General features: G+C 40.8%; 1 protein-coding gene across 1 annotated transcript in view; it reads right to left on the reverse strand.

Annotated features, from left to right (window-relative positions):
• EXOC4 (exocyst complex component 4) overlaps nt 1-15279 on the reverse strand; it is a 734942-nt gene that overhangs the window by 63415 nt on the left and 656248 nt on the right. Inside the window, exon 15 of the mRNA XM_029923156.1 lies at nt 8905-9046. Within this exon, the coding sequence (XP_029779016.1) occupies nt 8905-9046 (142 nt within the window). The remainder of the gene's footprint in view (nt 1-8904; nt 9047-15279) is intronic.

Consider the following 15279-nt stretch of genomic DNA (forward strand, 5'->3'; position numbering starts at 1 on the left):
TTGGTAGTTACTGGTAACTGCCTAAGAAGTCTGAGATGGTTAATGACTGGCTACGCCATGACCTTTCTGTTACACTCTAACGAAAGTAGGTTTCAGTCCAAATAATTGCACCACACATATAGGCATCTTTTAAGAAACCCAATTCCAAACCCTCCATCTGTCGGCAGGCACAGTTCAAACAGGCTGTCCTATAAGCTCAGTGAAATCCTAATTATTGTTTTAGGTGCTCTGTCTGATCATACCAGGGAAGGTTCTGAGACAAAATTCTGTTACCCTTATAATCTGCATTGAGTAATAGGAAATATTCCTAAACAAATGGCTGTGAAAGGCTTGGATCTTAACCCTAATGACGTACCTTTAGGCTTGACTATCATTTTTCTTTTTTTTTAAAGTCAGGCTTATTGAGAAATAATTTATAAACAGTAACAGTCACCCTTTTTAGGATATAATTCTATCAGTTTTGACAGATCCACACAGTTGTATAATTGCCACGATGATCAAGTTAGAAAACAACAGTGTCACTCCAGAATTCCCTTGAGTCCCTCTGCAATCAACCCCTACCCACACTCCAAGGCTCTGGCAACCACTGAGCTATCCATGCTTCCTTACTATAGTTCTGTCTTGTCCAGAGTGCCATAGAAATGGAATCATAGAGTATGTAGCTTCTGAGTTTGGCTTCTTTTACTCTGTTGGAAGCACCTATAATTTATCCACTTTGTTGTTCATTCCTTGTTCCTGCTGAGCAGATTTCCACTATACAGACACACCACAATCTAACCATTCACCAGGTGACATCTGGACTGTTTCTAATCTGGGGTGATTATACATCAGCTGCTTCATGTACATGTTTTTGGGTAAATATAAATTTTCATTTCCAATGGTAAATACTAGAAGTGGAATTGTTGAGACATATAGTTAAGTATATTTTAATTTTATAAGAAACTGCCCAACTATTTTCCAAAGGTGCTATGCCATTTTGTTTTCCCACAAGCAACATATAAGAGTTCCAGTTGCTCTGCATCCTCACCAGCACTTACTGTCATCAGTTTTGTTAAAGATTGTAGCTTTACTGAGGTATAACTGATCTATAATATTGTAAGACACTGTAAATACACATCATGATTTGATATATACATTCCTTGTGGAAGGCTTCCTCCAATCCAGTTAATGAACATGTCCATCACATACTTATCCTTTTTTCTTTTTTAAAAAAAAGAACATCTAAGTTCTATTTTTTAGCATCTTAGCAAATTTTAATTATACAATACAGTGTTATCAACCATAGTTGCCATGGTTTTTAAAAAATTTTTTCTTAATGTTTACTTTTGAGAGAGAGAGAGATTGAGAGAGAGAGCGGGTATGCACAAGTAGGGAAGGGGCAGAGAGAGAAGGAGATGCAGAATCTGGAGCAGGCCCCAGGCTCTGAGCTGTCAGCCCAGAACCCAACACAGGGCTCGAACCCACGAACTGTAAGATCATGACCTGAGCCAAAGTTGGACTCTTAACCGACTAAGCCATCCAGGCGCCCCTGCCGTGTTTTAAATTAGATTCTTAGGCCTTACTCAAAACTTATAGCTGAAAGTTTGTACCTTTACCAACCTCTGTTTCTTGCAACCCAGCCACTACTCTCCTATTGTTTCTATGACCTTGACTTTTTAAAAAATTCTGCATATATGTGCTATCATACAGTATTTGTCTTTCTTCTTTGTCACACTTATTTCACTTGCATAAAGCCTTCAGTGTTTGTTAGTTAAAAAATTTTTTTTGTCATTCTAGTAGATGTGTATAGTGATATCTCACTGTGATTTAAAATTTTTATTTTCCTAATGACTAATGATATTGGGCATATTTTCATGTGCTTATCTACCATCCACATACGTCTTTTATTCATAGTCCTTCCCCGATTTTTTAATTGGGTTGTTTATTTTCTTCTTATTAAGTTTTAAGTGTTCTTCATGTGTTCTGGATACAACTCCCTTATTAGATATGCATTTTACAAATATTTTCTCTCACTCTTTGGCTTGTCTTTTCATCTTAGCGATGCCTTTTTAAGAATGGTTTTCAATTTTGATCAAACCCAATTTATCATTTTTTTCTTTTATGGATAATGTTTTTGGGGTTCTATATAATAAATCTTGGCCTACACAAAGTCACAGAATTTTTTTACCTATGTTTTCTTCTAGAAGTTTTATAGTTTTAGGCTTTATAATTTTGTATAGGATGTGAGGTATTCTTACAACCTGTTTGGCAGGGGAATCTAAGTATCTTGACAACCAGCTCGTTTTCATTATGGGTGATCATCTAACAGCTGCATCAACTAATGACTAATTCCGCCAATAAGAACTTATCCTGGCATTCATCTGCGAATTGGCAAGGTATACAGTGTTTATCAAGATACCAGCAACTGCACTGGTTGTAGCCCTTTTCTGGAAGGTGATCTTACTCATAGAATGAAAGTTGACCAATCTGGGATGGGATTCATGACTAGGGAAATTGATGGCAACTGTGGTTGAAATTTAAAATGAGTACATCTAGGGCTAAAATGAACAAATCAAGAGACTATAGATGCTGGCGAGGGTGTGGAGAGACGGGCGCCCTCCTACACTGTTGGTGGCAATGTAAACTGGTGCAGCCGCTTTTGTGGAGGTTCCTCAAAAAACTGTCAATAGAACTCCCCTATGACCCAGCAATAGCACTGCTAGGGATTTATCCAAGGGATACAGAAGTGCTGATGCATAGGAGCACATGTACCCCAATGTTCATAGCGGCACTTTCAACAATGGCCAAATCATGGAAAGAGCCTAAATGTCCATCAACTGATGAGTGGATCAAGAAGATGTGTATATACACACACAATGGAATACTACATGACTATGAGAAAGAATGAAATCTGGCCTTTTGTAGCAACGTGAATGGACCTCGAGGGTGTCATGCTAAGTGAAATAAATCAGGCAGAGAAGGACAGATACCATATGTTTTCACTCATAAGTGGAACAGGAGAAACTCAGTAGAGGACCTTGGGGGAGGGGAAGGGGAAAAATAGTTGGGGAGAAGGAGGGAGGCAAACCATGAGAGACTCTTGAATCCTGAGAACAAACTGAGGGGGGTGGGAGAGAGGGGAAGGGGATGATGGGCATGGAGGAGAGCACTTGTCAGCATAAGCACTGAGTGTTATCTGGAAACCAACTTGACAATAAACTGTAAAAGAAAAAAGTGAGAACAAAAACAAATAAATAAAACTTAAAAAAAACAACTGAGTAGCTCTTAGCTAAAAATAAAATCAAGCCATCAGTGCTAAGATATTTTTACAGTAAATTACAGATGACAGAACTCGAATAATGGGGAGACACTGGACAAAGGGATGAGGGTGTGGATGAAGACTTGTTTTGAGGAATGAGAAGTGTTTCCATTGAGGCGCGCAGAGTCACATGTGAGGACAGAGGCATGAGGTGAGCCTGGGGAGATGGCCAGGTCATCCTCAGCTTTGGAGGCCATGTAAGGATTCTGGGCTTCATTTGAGAATGGCTTAGAGGGAACCTTAGGAGGATTTTAAGAGGTGGAATGCTATAATCAGAGATGAGCTTGGGCAAGATCTCTCTAGCTCAGTATAAAGGGAGGACTGAGCGTTAAAGATGGAAGCAGCTGAAAGTACAGAGGCCGCTCAGGACGTTATCCTGAATTGGAGGTGAGTGGTTACGAGATCCTGAGGTGAATGGCAGACAAGAGAAATAAGACTGCTTTAAGCTACGGTCTTCCTCTCCCAGAATGATTAGAAGTGAAAAGGAAAATAGTCGCTGGCAAATGTCAAATTCAAAAAGTGTTTTCTTTGGATTCTGGCATGTTGTTGCTGACCTTACCAAGACCTTGGCATTAAGGTTTTCTGCAAATACTGCTGATTACACAGCAGGGTGGTTGATTTTCAGGAAGTACACACTTAGGATCCCAAAAGTGACAGGCAGTTGCTGTTGAACCCACTTAGAACCCTCCTGATGGTGAGAGAGACCAGCTGATAAAGGTGATATTCTTGGCACCTTGGACTCAAATGGCAACTTAATTTTCTTCTTCTAAAGTTCAAATAGGACAAAAAGAAAGAAACCTCAACAATTTTAAGTGGTCTCACCATGTCTTTCATCTCTTGGGGGTGTCATTTGCCTTATGCTCCAAACTGTGGAAAGGGGCTGACTGTTGGTTAAATGTGACCCACAGTGACACAGGTAAAATGTCAGATGCTCTTTGGGTGGGTCCTTAAATGCCGAACCGACTGGATTTGAGAACAATTTCTGGTTTGAGCTTTAACAACGTTACAGAAAAATATGGGCTATGGATATAAAAATATTTTGGTGAATAAGACTCATTTTTGGCATTTGAAATTGTTCGGGACTTCTTACTAGCATTTCCCATGATTTTCTTCCTTATTAATTTCTTTGTCTATTCTATCTGTGGTGCTATCTTATTTCAGTGGCTTCTGACATAAACATACCAGAGACAGCACCTAACCAGACCCTTCTTCGTTGCCAGTTCCCGAATGACAAAGTCTAATTCTCTTGTGTGGCAGGAATGGAAACAAAACAAACACTCGCAGCTCCTGGTGACAAGGGTGACGCTGGCCATGCATCTCTGCACCTTCTTAGACAACATATAGTGAAAACAGAGTCTCCAAACCAATTCATCTTCTTTAGAGGGCAGCAGATTTTGGTTGAAGAAACAGCATTTCTATTTTGTCGAGGCTTGAGTTCAAACCAGCTGATTCTTAAGAAGCGCTCAAGAGTTTACTGAGTACCTATCATGGGGCAGGACTGTTCCAGGCTCTGGGTCCACAGGAATGAGTAAGGCACACCTGATTCCTGCCTTCCGGGAGCCAAGAGTCTCTTCTACAGTCACTCACTGTGGATACCTAGAGTGCTCAGTAGTGTCCTTATTTTAGCATTGTTGTAGACAGTGTGAGGATATGCTAGAGATGTGGCTTATTCATACAGGATTTTCAACTATGTAAACAGAGGCACACAAAAATGCACGTTACTGTGACAAGGAATGAATGAAGTGTGTCCACACTCATCATCTTAGCCGTCCATGGAGCTTTCTGCCTAGTCTCATCTGCCATACTTTAAAAATGACAAAGATAGGGGCGCGTGGGTGGCTCAGTCAGTTGAGCATCCGGCTTGAGCTCAGGTCATGATCCCGTAGTTCATGGGTTTGAGCCCCGCATCAAGCTCTGTGCTGACAGCTAGCTCAGAGCTTGGAGCCTGCTTCAGATTCTGTGTCTCCCTCTCTCTCTGACCCTCCCCTGCTCACATTGTCTCTCTCTCTCAAAAATAAAATAAAACGTTAGAAAAAAAATTTTAAATAAAGGGACAAAGACAATCTGGAGCACAGTCATAAGAAAGCGACCTGAATGTTGAAACCATGTTATAAGGTGAAGAAGTTTAACTCTGAAAAAATAAACACGTTTAGTGCTTTGAGTGAAAGTCAATGAAAGAAGGTTCTGCGTCCAGGACTCTGAAACTCAGCCCTTTTTTATTGTTCATTCTTAAAATGACCTTCTTCTGTTTTTAAACGAACGTTGAAGGAGATAGAGCAGTGGGTGCTATGGCGCTGAGTGGCTTCTTGTAGACTTCATAAATAATGACTAAAGTATGTTCAGCATTAAGAATAGGACCGTCATGATGTACAAAAATAAAAAGGACAGACTTGAGGGGAAGATCTACAAGACATCCGCAAATGTGTTGAAAATCTCCCGCTCGGAATGAACTGCATGACAGCGGCTAATTCTGAATGTGGAACACATTGTGTCCCCAACACAATCACTAGCATAGATTCCAGGAGCCGCGATAGTAATTAATTTGATGTTCCCTTGGTTTTCTGTGCAACCCGGGTAACAGAGGCATCAGAATGTTCCTGGCTTTTTTTGGTTTTGGTTTTTGTCGATTGCATTTATCTATTCATAGAAACCGCCTGATTTATTTCACTGTCAGCCTGTAAATAAATAGAAAACAAATCTAAAAACTACCGTAAAACAAGTCAGAAAATATACCTTTCTTTCTGGGCAGCTGCATGGGAGAAATGAGATCGGAAATAATGCTGGGAAAAACATTTCAAATCTGCAGTGCTTCCTACTCCACTCACAAGGTGCTCACAAGCAATTAAGAAGTAACTCATTGGACAAGATAATGAATGAAAAAAGCACAAGGCGTACAAAAGGAATGACATCCACAATACATTATCAATTCGGCTTTGCCTGAGCACACCTGAAAGATAGCCAAGTTCTAACTGGAGTCCAAATGTGTCAACTAAAATCCTATTTACATTTTTAAAAACTTAATTTGGTAAAGACTCCAAATGAAAAAGTAAAATACTCTCTACACTTTTACAATGCCTCATGGCGATATAGAAGACAATGTATTACACTTTATCACGTAATGTATATACATTATCTGATCTTGAGTTTTCTGATCCTGAAGTTCCAAAAGTCTGAATCCAACTATTTGACTTTGCTACCTAGAGGTTCAGGAAGCATCTCAAACTGAACGTCTCCAAAATGAAGTCTTGATTTCCACCCTTCTCTCAACCATTCTCCTCCCTCAGACTTTCTCACCTCAGTTAGTTAATGGCCCTGGCATCCACATAATTATTCTCCCCCCACAGCTGGTGGTTTTCCTTGAGTCCCCTCTTTCACTGCCACTAGCCTCTGCACCTAATCCAATTGATCAACACATTGCCATCAGCTCTACCTTTGGGATATATCTCAAATCATCCCTTTTCACACCTCCATCTCTGTTACTCTGGTGCTCATAACTGGTGTCAATGGTCACTATGCTTCCATTCATATTTCTTCCTATAATCCCTTTTCCAAACAACAGCTAAAGTGCTCTTTTAAACACATGAATGGAGGCGCCTTGGTGGCTCAGTCAGTTAAGAGTCTGACTTCCGGTTTCGGCTCAGGCCATGATCTCATGGTTTGTAAGTTCGAGTCCCACGCCGGGCTCCACAGCTGGCAGCCCAGAGTCTGCTTGGGATTCTCTCAGTCTTTCTCTCTGTTCACAATGTCTCTGTCTCTTTCAAAATAAAGAAATGAAAACAAACAAAAAAATGTAAATGAATGAAAGTGAATGAATGAAGTTCTCTCCCTTGTCTAAAACCCTTCTACATCTTCTTAATGCGCTTAGAATAAAATCTGAACTATTCACTTGGTCTGCGGGTCACTAGAATGTGCCAGGCTTCATGACCACACGTGGTCAGGCTCCCTTCCACTCCTCCTCACCTCCTGGTTCATAGGGCTACCGTTTATACTGGACCCCTCTCCATTCCTCAACACTGCTAAGCTCAATTTTCTCAGGACCTTGGAGAGTTGCCCTCTGCATCTGAAATTCTTTCCCCCTATGGCTCCTTCTTGTTACCTTGTCACATTTTCTCTGATCACATTACATAAACACAAAAAGGCCAATCCCCCTTTCTAGTCAACCCCAGCTACTCTCTGCAATGCCCAGTGTGACGGCACTAGCCACGTGTGGCTGTCAGGCACTTGAAATGTGACCAGTCTGAATGTCAGTGTGCTATAAGTGTAAAATATGCAAATTTAAAATCCTTAGTACACAAAAATGCAAAATAGCTCATCAGTAATTTTTAGGTTAGTTATATTCTGAAATGATAATATTTTTGGGTTCGATAAAACAGATTATAATTTATGTGTTTCCTTCTACTTTTTCAAATGTGACTATTAGAACATTTTAATTATCTATGTGGTTTGAACATATTGCTCACTTTAGATTTCTGTTGGATAGTGCTGCTTGATTCCATTGTGTTATTTTATTTTTTTCATTGCATTTATCTAAAATTATCTTTTTTGTTCACCCATTGGACATTTCCCCATTAAAACGTAGCTCCCTAAGAGCAGGAACCCTGAGTGTTATTCTCACTGTCATATCCCAAGTTCTAGAACATTGCCCAGCACAAAGAGGGCACTTAGTAAGTGTTTACTGAATGAGTGAATGATTGAAAACTCCCGTCTTTTTCTACCTTTTCCATAGCTGTGACAACGGAGGCCATCAAAGCTAAGAATGTTCTACACTGCAGGGGAAGGAACAAGAGTCTGAGAATACGGCATCTTTGAAACTATTTTCCTGGGCTATTATTTAACATAATCTATTCTTGGGTTTTAAGATCTTGTAGGAAGGGGGGCGCTTGGATGGCTCAGTCGGTTAAGAGTCCGACTTGGGCTCAGGTCATGATCTCACGGTTCGTGGGTTCGAGCCCCACGTCAGGCTCTGTGCTGACAGCTAGCTCAGAGCCTGGAGCCTGTCGTCGGATTCTGTGTCTCCCTCTCTCTCTCCCCCTCATGCAATCTCTCCCTCTCTCAAGAATAAATAAAACATTAAAAAAAAGTTTAAAAAGATCTTGTAGGAAGGGCCCATGGCTCTCATATCCATATACTCCCTTACTGATTAGCAGAATATGTCAGTAAAAATATCAATGACAATGAAGTTACCATAATCACAGAGCTACCACATGTGAGCACTTGCTTTGTGGCCGGTATTATACTTATTATTTCATTTATAAAGTCTGTAAGTTAGGAATTCTATATTTTTAAGATGTGAAAACAAGACTAGTAAGGGTAATTAAGTGACTTCAGATGGGCTAGTGAGCTGGTAGAGACATTCAAATCCACATCATTCTGATGTCAGAAGCCATGCAAACTCTGAATCACCGCATTTATGATATAGGACGGGCTTAAAAACTTTCACAGTGGCCGATCAACACTAAAAATCATATTTTGTGTAACACACAAAAAAAGGACAGCATCAGTAATCAGAATCAAAAGTTATGGTGACACTCCCCCAGAAGGAAGCAAGTGATTTTTGACCCACTGGGCATTTAAAGTGCCAAGTCCTGTGCCTGGCTGTGTCGTACCTGACTTCCAGATGTAGGACCAGCAAGCAGCGGTCAGCCATGTCCTGGAAAGATCTGGCAAGTTCGCTCAGGGTCTGCATGATCTGCTCCGACACAGGGGGCAGATCCATGTTCACATGGCTCTCTTGAGCAGGAGACAGCACTGCAAGAAGTGAGAAGAAAACACCAATCATTGCACTAGATGCCTATGGATTTGTTTGAAACGGCCCATTATTTTATTGTTCATCATCTTTTTACCAATTTGGCTAAGGCTAGTGTTGGCAGCATTAGACGTCCAAGACACGATAGACCATTTCTGTACTTGATTCAACATCGATTGTCTGCCATCAATGAATAGAATTATAGAACAGATTCTCAGAGTTGGAAGTGACTTTAATCGTCATCTGGACCAACCACGTGGTCTCTGCTTGCGTCACCTGTACTTCTTCAAGTGGCTGTTGTACTTCTGGTTACATTATACACACAAATGTTTAGGAAAGAAAATTCAGTACCTTTTAAGGAAGCTTATTCCATCTCTGAAAGACGTGACCATCTATATCTAGCCATCCTCTGTTGCCATTAATTTAAGTTTACTTATTTTGAGAGAGAGAGCACACATATGCACACACGTGTACACAGGTGTGTGAAAGAGAGAGTGGGAGAGAGAGAGAATCCCAAGCAGGCTCTGTGCTGTCAGCTGTCAGTGCAGAGCCTGACGTGGGGCTCGAACTCATGCCTCTGAGATCATAACCTGAGCTGAGACCAAGAGTGGGATGCTTCGTCAACCGAACCACCGAGGTGCTCCTGCAGCCATTCAATTCTAACCATTGGCTCTGATTCTACCAACTTTGCAATCACTGTCATCTGTGTGGATACTTCAATTATTGAAGCTATCCCCTCTTTTGGCTTCTCTGAAATATTCTGTTTTCCAAGCTAACTGTCCCTATTTTCCCAGCTATTCTTCAAACAATCAGATTGAATGATTTTACGATTCTCATAAGTTGCCAACAAAAACATTCCAAGTATCCTATCCCTTGAAATGTGGCTCTCAGGATGAAGCACAGTAAATACTATAGTAGGTCTGACCTTTCTAGAGAGAGTGATCAGTTCCCTCGTTCTAGATGCTATGCTGCTTGCACTTAAGCCTGAAATCTTCTTGGGGAAGGGGGCGAGTGGGCAGAATATGCTAGAGTATTCTACTTTAACTTGTATAGAGCTTATAATCAGTTAAAAGCCCCAAAAGGTTTTTGTGAAAAATTTGATAAAGCTGCATCTGTATCTCTATCAAGTAACTGATAAAATTTAACAGCAAAAGTGCGAACTACACTGTGTCTAGACTTCTGCTGCATATTCCATTCCCCACAGTTTCTCAAAGATCACCAGCAATTAATTTGGCGATTTTATTCAGGAGTTCTTAGTTCTCTAGAGTTTCCCAAGACTGGCTTTGAATCCTGTCTCCACAACTTACTCATTATGTGACTGAGAGCTAAATACTTAAAGTACGTCTGCCTCAGTTTCTTGCTGTCACATGGAGATAGTACCTACGACATGGGGCTTTGGGGCCTTTAAATGGGCCAATGTAGGCAAAGCACATAGAATAACAGCATATCAATCTCCTTTAATATTATACAAATAATAAGCAATTATCATTATTCATTAGCATGTGATTTGTCTTAAGCTTAATTATAGCAACAAAGTACTTAAAAGGTAATCCCATGAGCACTGGGTGTTATATGGAAAACAACCTGACAATAAACTATAATAAAAAAAATAAAGTATTAAGTTTGAGAACATTAAAAAATAAAAAAGGTAATCCCGTCTTGAAATTCCATTATCATTATTTTTTGCTTTTCCACCTGAAAATTCTTCTGTCAGAGGATGCAGTATCTTCTGGAAGAAAGGCTCCTGGGATTTACAGCACCTAAGATTTGGCAAAGCATCACTGACTAACTCAGGAAGGGGTTCACCTTACAGGGTAGAGAGTCACATCTGGCTGCAGTGGTGTCTACAGTCACAGCCTTTCACAGATGCATCTGCGTCTGGACTTTGCTAAGCCCAGAGAAGGGCCCAGAGAGACAGCCCAGCTTCATAAGGCCAAGAACTCTGGAGAACCGGACTTCAATAAAATCATGGCAAAGATGAAACAACAAACAAACAAATTCAGGCCAAGGGAACTGATGTGTAAGGAAGAAGGAAATGCAGAGATGTAGATTTCAAAGTTCTGCCAGCCTTGGCATCATTCAAGATGCTCACTAACTTGCTCTGTAGGAGTAGATATGTGGCACAGTGCCACCTAAGGTTAACATTGGTCACGTTGCATGACCACAAGGTGCTATCATCGCTTTCATGTTTTCATTTGGCAGGCTGGATGAAAGGGACTAGAAGTAGTACTTTTTCTAATACTTCAAAGCATGTTAGGTCTTTTGAGGCCCTGGACTCCACTGCTGAATGACTAACTGTGAGTTGATGGCTCTTTAAGTGCCAAGGATAAGGTGCAGAAATCAGACCCTGAAGAAATCAGATACCTGGCTTGAGGTCCAGGGTTACACCGATCTCCTAAACGCTATCGGAGGCATTCTAGACAAATCCCATCAAGAAAGTTAAATTAAAAAAAGAATCCAAGTAGAGGAAGTTAATGGAAGATAAACAGTCCAGATAAAACTTGGAGTGAGTGAGGCAAAAAGTAGTTTAAAAAAGCAGCACATTGTACACTTCACTTGGCTGTAATCTACAACAAAAACATAACATTCTAGTAAAGCAACATGAAAAATCATGCCCAGAGTTCTACTGAAAAGCTGGCCTCTGAATTCCTAAGGGCTCATTGAAATTTGCAAAGTTTTCTTAACAGGAAAGAATACACTGAGCCCAAACATGCTGACCACAGCAAACAAATACAACACAAAACAATGAACTCTCTCTTAAATGTCCAATGGAAATCTACAAAAAGGCAATGCTGACGGACTGGCTTGGGATACAGTCAAGATAGAAGTCTACTGGACACACACATGGACATGTCCTCTTTGAGGCTATGTGGTTATGTATCTCAGAGACTGCCCTTTGTATACATGTATAAAGCCCACATGTACTGGACTTTAAAAGTATTAGCACTTGTTCATTTAATTAAGATATACATTTGGAGCTGTTTTGCTAATACTAGGGATGGGTCACATCAGATCATTTGTAATATTCTGTTCCTCTTCTACCCATTGTATAAAAGTAGGCATTTCTGAGACTCCTAGATAACTAACTGTGGCTTTCTGTACTCAGTTGATTGGTTTATATGAGGATGCTGCTATCTAGGGCAGACACTGCTGGTTAGGTGAATGGACACATATTTCCAATTCTCCCCTGCTCACCCTGCTAGAATGCTTGCATTCCTAGCCTTGCTTGTAGCTAGAGGAGGCCTCGTGTGACCATCTGCCCAATGACCTTAAAATAGATTCTTCAGTGGCAACTTAATCTAATCCTGGACTAATTCTGTAACTCACATTAAAAAAAATTTTTTTATGTCTTTATTTTATTTTGAGAGAGAGAGAGAGGCAGAGAGTGAGTGGGGGAGGGGCAGAGAGGGAGGGAGACACAGAATCTGAAGGAGGCTCTAGGCTCTGAGCTGTCAGCAGAGAGTCCGACGCGGGGCTGGACTGTGAGATCATGACCTGAGCCGAAGTCGGATGCTTAACTGACTGAGCCACCCAGGCTGCAACTCATCTTTTGACTGGGAAACAAAAGTACAGATCGTTGCTGCAAAAAAATTTCTGGATCTTCATCTCAAGAATGCCTTCCATGCCGCTTGTCCTTCCTTCACTAGTGCTTGGTTAGCCCCTTTTCCCTTCTAGGCAGCCCCCCAAATTTGTGTTGCTTTGGCTTTCCTATTCTCTCCTCACTCCTCTCTTAATGACCTCAGATTCTCATGAAGACTTCAAAGGAATTGTCAACATGTGTTTTCCCTGTGGTCTTGCCTTCTATTAACCCTTCTATGTGTCATAATCCTGTCTTCACCTCTTCATTAAACCATTATTCTGATAATCCCCACTGATTATACCTAATTGCCAAATCCAATGGGTGCCTTTCAGTCCTAATTTCAGAAAGGCTCTCTGCTATGTTCAGTGTGACTGGCATTTCCCTCTTAAATTTCTGTTTTGGCTTAGATGGCACCCTACTCCTCTGGATGTCCTTTTTCTTCGCTGACATTATTTTCATTATCTCCTTCCCTGAATCCTCTCTCTGTAGCCCACCCATGAGTGCTGGTGCTCCCAAGATTTCTTTCTCTATCGGTCTCCCTTACTCGTCATTCTGTATGTTCTCTCTGGGTAGCTCAACCATTTTCATATATTTGCTATTATCTAGGGATTGGTGACTCCTAAACTTCATGTGATTAACTGTGTGCAGGCTAGCTTTATGTATACATCCTGCAGGCATCTCAAATGCAATGTGTTCCAAAACTGAATTCGTTCTCTATCTTTGGCATCTACTCTTTATCCTGAATTCCCTTTCCATCAGTGGTGTGGCGATCTAGGAGTCTCAGCTGCAAACCTGACGGTGATTTTTGAGCCTCTCCTTCCCCTCACTCTCCCCGGCAAAGGCTAATTTCTGCCAATTCCATTTCCTAATGTCTCTCAATACTTTTTGTCTCTTCTGGATCTGCTGTGAGTTTCTTGGTTCAGCCCTCATTTCTTCCATGAACTCCTGCAATAGCAGACCTCATGCCTGGCCTCTATCTTGATTTAGCTCACTAAATATGAGTTAGAGAAGCAGAGTTATTTATCTAAAACACAAATCAGACTTTGTCAGTTTCTTGTAAAAATAACATCAGTGTTTCCCATTGCTTAGATGATGAAGTCCACGCTCCTTAAGCAAGGCTTTTCACGGTTTTTGGTTTCTGTCCAACACGTTAGTATTTCTCCATCTTTCACCATTTACTCCTTCCTCTCCAATTTATCCCCCTTCTTTCCCATCCTGGCCTTTTCACCTGGCACCTTTCAAAAGCAAGTTCTCGAAACATAACTCGCTGTTTTAGGATTCTATACCTCCCATGGTACTTAATCCCCTTTCTAAACTATTCATGCTTTCTGGCTCAGGGAGTGTTTCCTGGCTCTCTAGGAAGGGTCACTGGCTCCTCTGGGGATTTTCTTCTCACACAATTCTATTACAGTAGTTTTCATATTCCACCAACATTATCTGTTTATCAGTATGTCCCCCTCACAGATCATTAACTCCTTCAGGGCAGAGATGATCTATATATCTGTATCTATCCATATCTGCTGGAGGCATTCCAGGAGCTCAATCAATGTTTTTTTAATTAAACAGAACAAGTGATTTAATTGACCAACGTGACAGGACACATAATTCACATAATAACAGACTGATAAAAATCAGGAAAGAGAAGGCAGAGCTTGCCACCTACAATTATAACTTTGTCCTTAGTTTCTTCAGTATACTCTGGGGGTCAAGTGCGGATATGGAAGTAGCTCATTATGGCTGGTGTTCCGGGCTATTCAGGAAATCTTGCAGAAGCACAGTCCAAAGGCTTTCTGGTCAATCCCTAGTACCTAAGCAGTTTCCTTATAAACTGTGTTGCCTTTAGAAGGCACTTTAATTTCCACCTTGTGGCAGCCAAGACTTGGGGGTCCTCTCTTTTTGACTGACTTAGGGTCCCGGGCATATCAAATAACCAGTATCTTTCAAGGAAAGCCAACATGCTGTCATGGAGGAGCAATCAGCCCAGGACATTAGGATGTCTCAAGTAGTTCCACATCCTGATATTAACTAGACTGAAATGTGTTTAAGTCTTAAAATTAGTCAAAATTGGACTCATTCAGACCCAGAAGAGCATCTGTTTTCAAGGATGCAGCTGGCTACACTCTCAACGGCAACTTACTGTGACTTCTTTAATTGATTCATGTGAGGATGTCCTTGTGCATCTGCAATATTATCTAAAATTGCCACAATATTAGCTTAGACCGGTATCAGCTGTCTCGAAAGTGATAAATTGAACAGGGAAAGATGGTTATCATGGCAGGAAAAGAAAGGTTAACTCTGTGAACTCAAACTTTTTTGAAGATGGTAAAAAGACAATGAGGAATGATCCCAGGAGATCTGCTGGCTGGAAAACATTTTAGAGGATCAAATTTCGGTACAATCATTATTTCTGACTCCTCTTGCTATTTGTATGTTGGGATGACAGACACGACATAATGATGTCTGCTTGAATGCAGGATACATTTCCTTAATTTCCAATCTTGAGTTTGCCTGTTTAGAAAATGGTGGTAATAGCATCTTCCTCACTCCCAGAGCAATGGGTTATTAGGTTCTGTAAATAATTTTGAGATCCTCTGATGTTTTTACCTGGCTGACATTTTAAAAAAATAAAAATAGGAATGCTGATTAGGGCTGTGA

Source organism: Suricata suricatta, chromosome 2 (assembly GCF_006229205.1).
Source record: "Suricata suricatta isolate VVHF042 chromosome 2, meerkat_22Aug2017_6uvM2_HiC, whole genome shotgun sequence".
NCBI classification, from domain to species: domain Eukaryota; kingdom Metazoa; phylum Chordata; class Mammalia; order Carnivora; family Herpestidae; genus Suricata; species Suricata suricatta.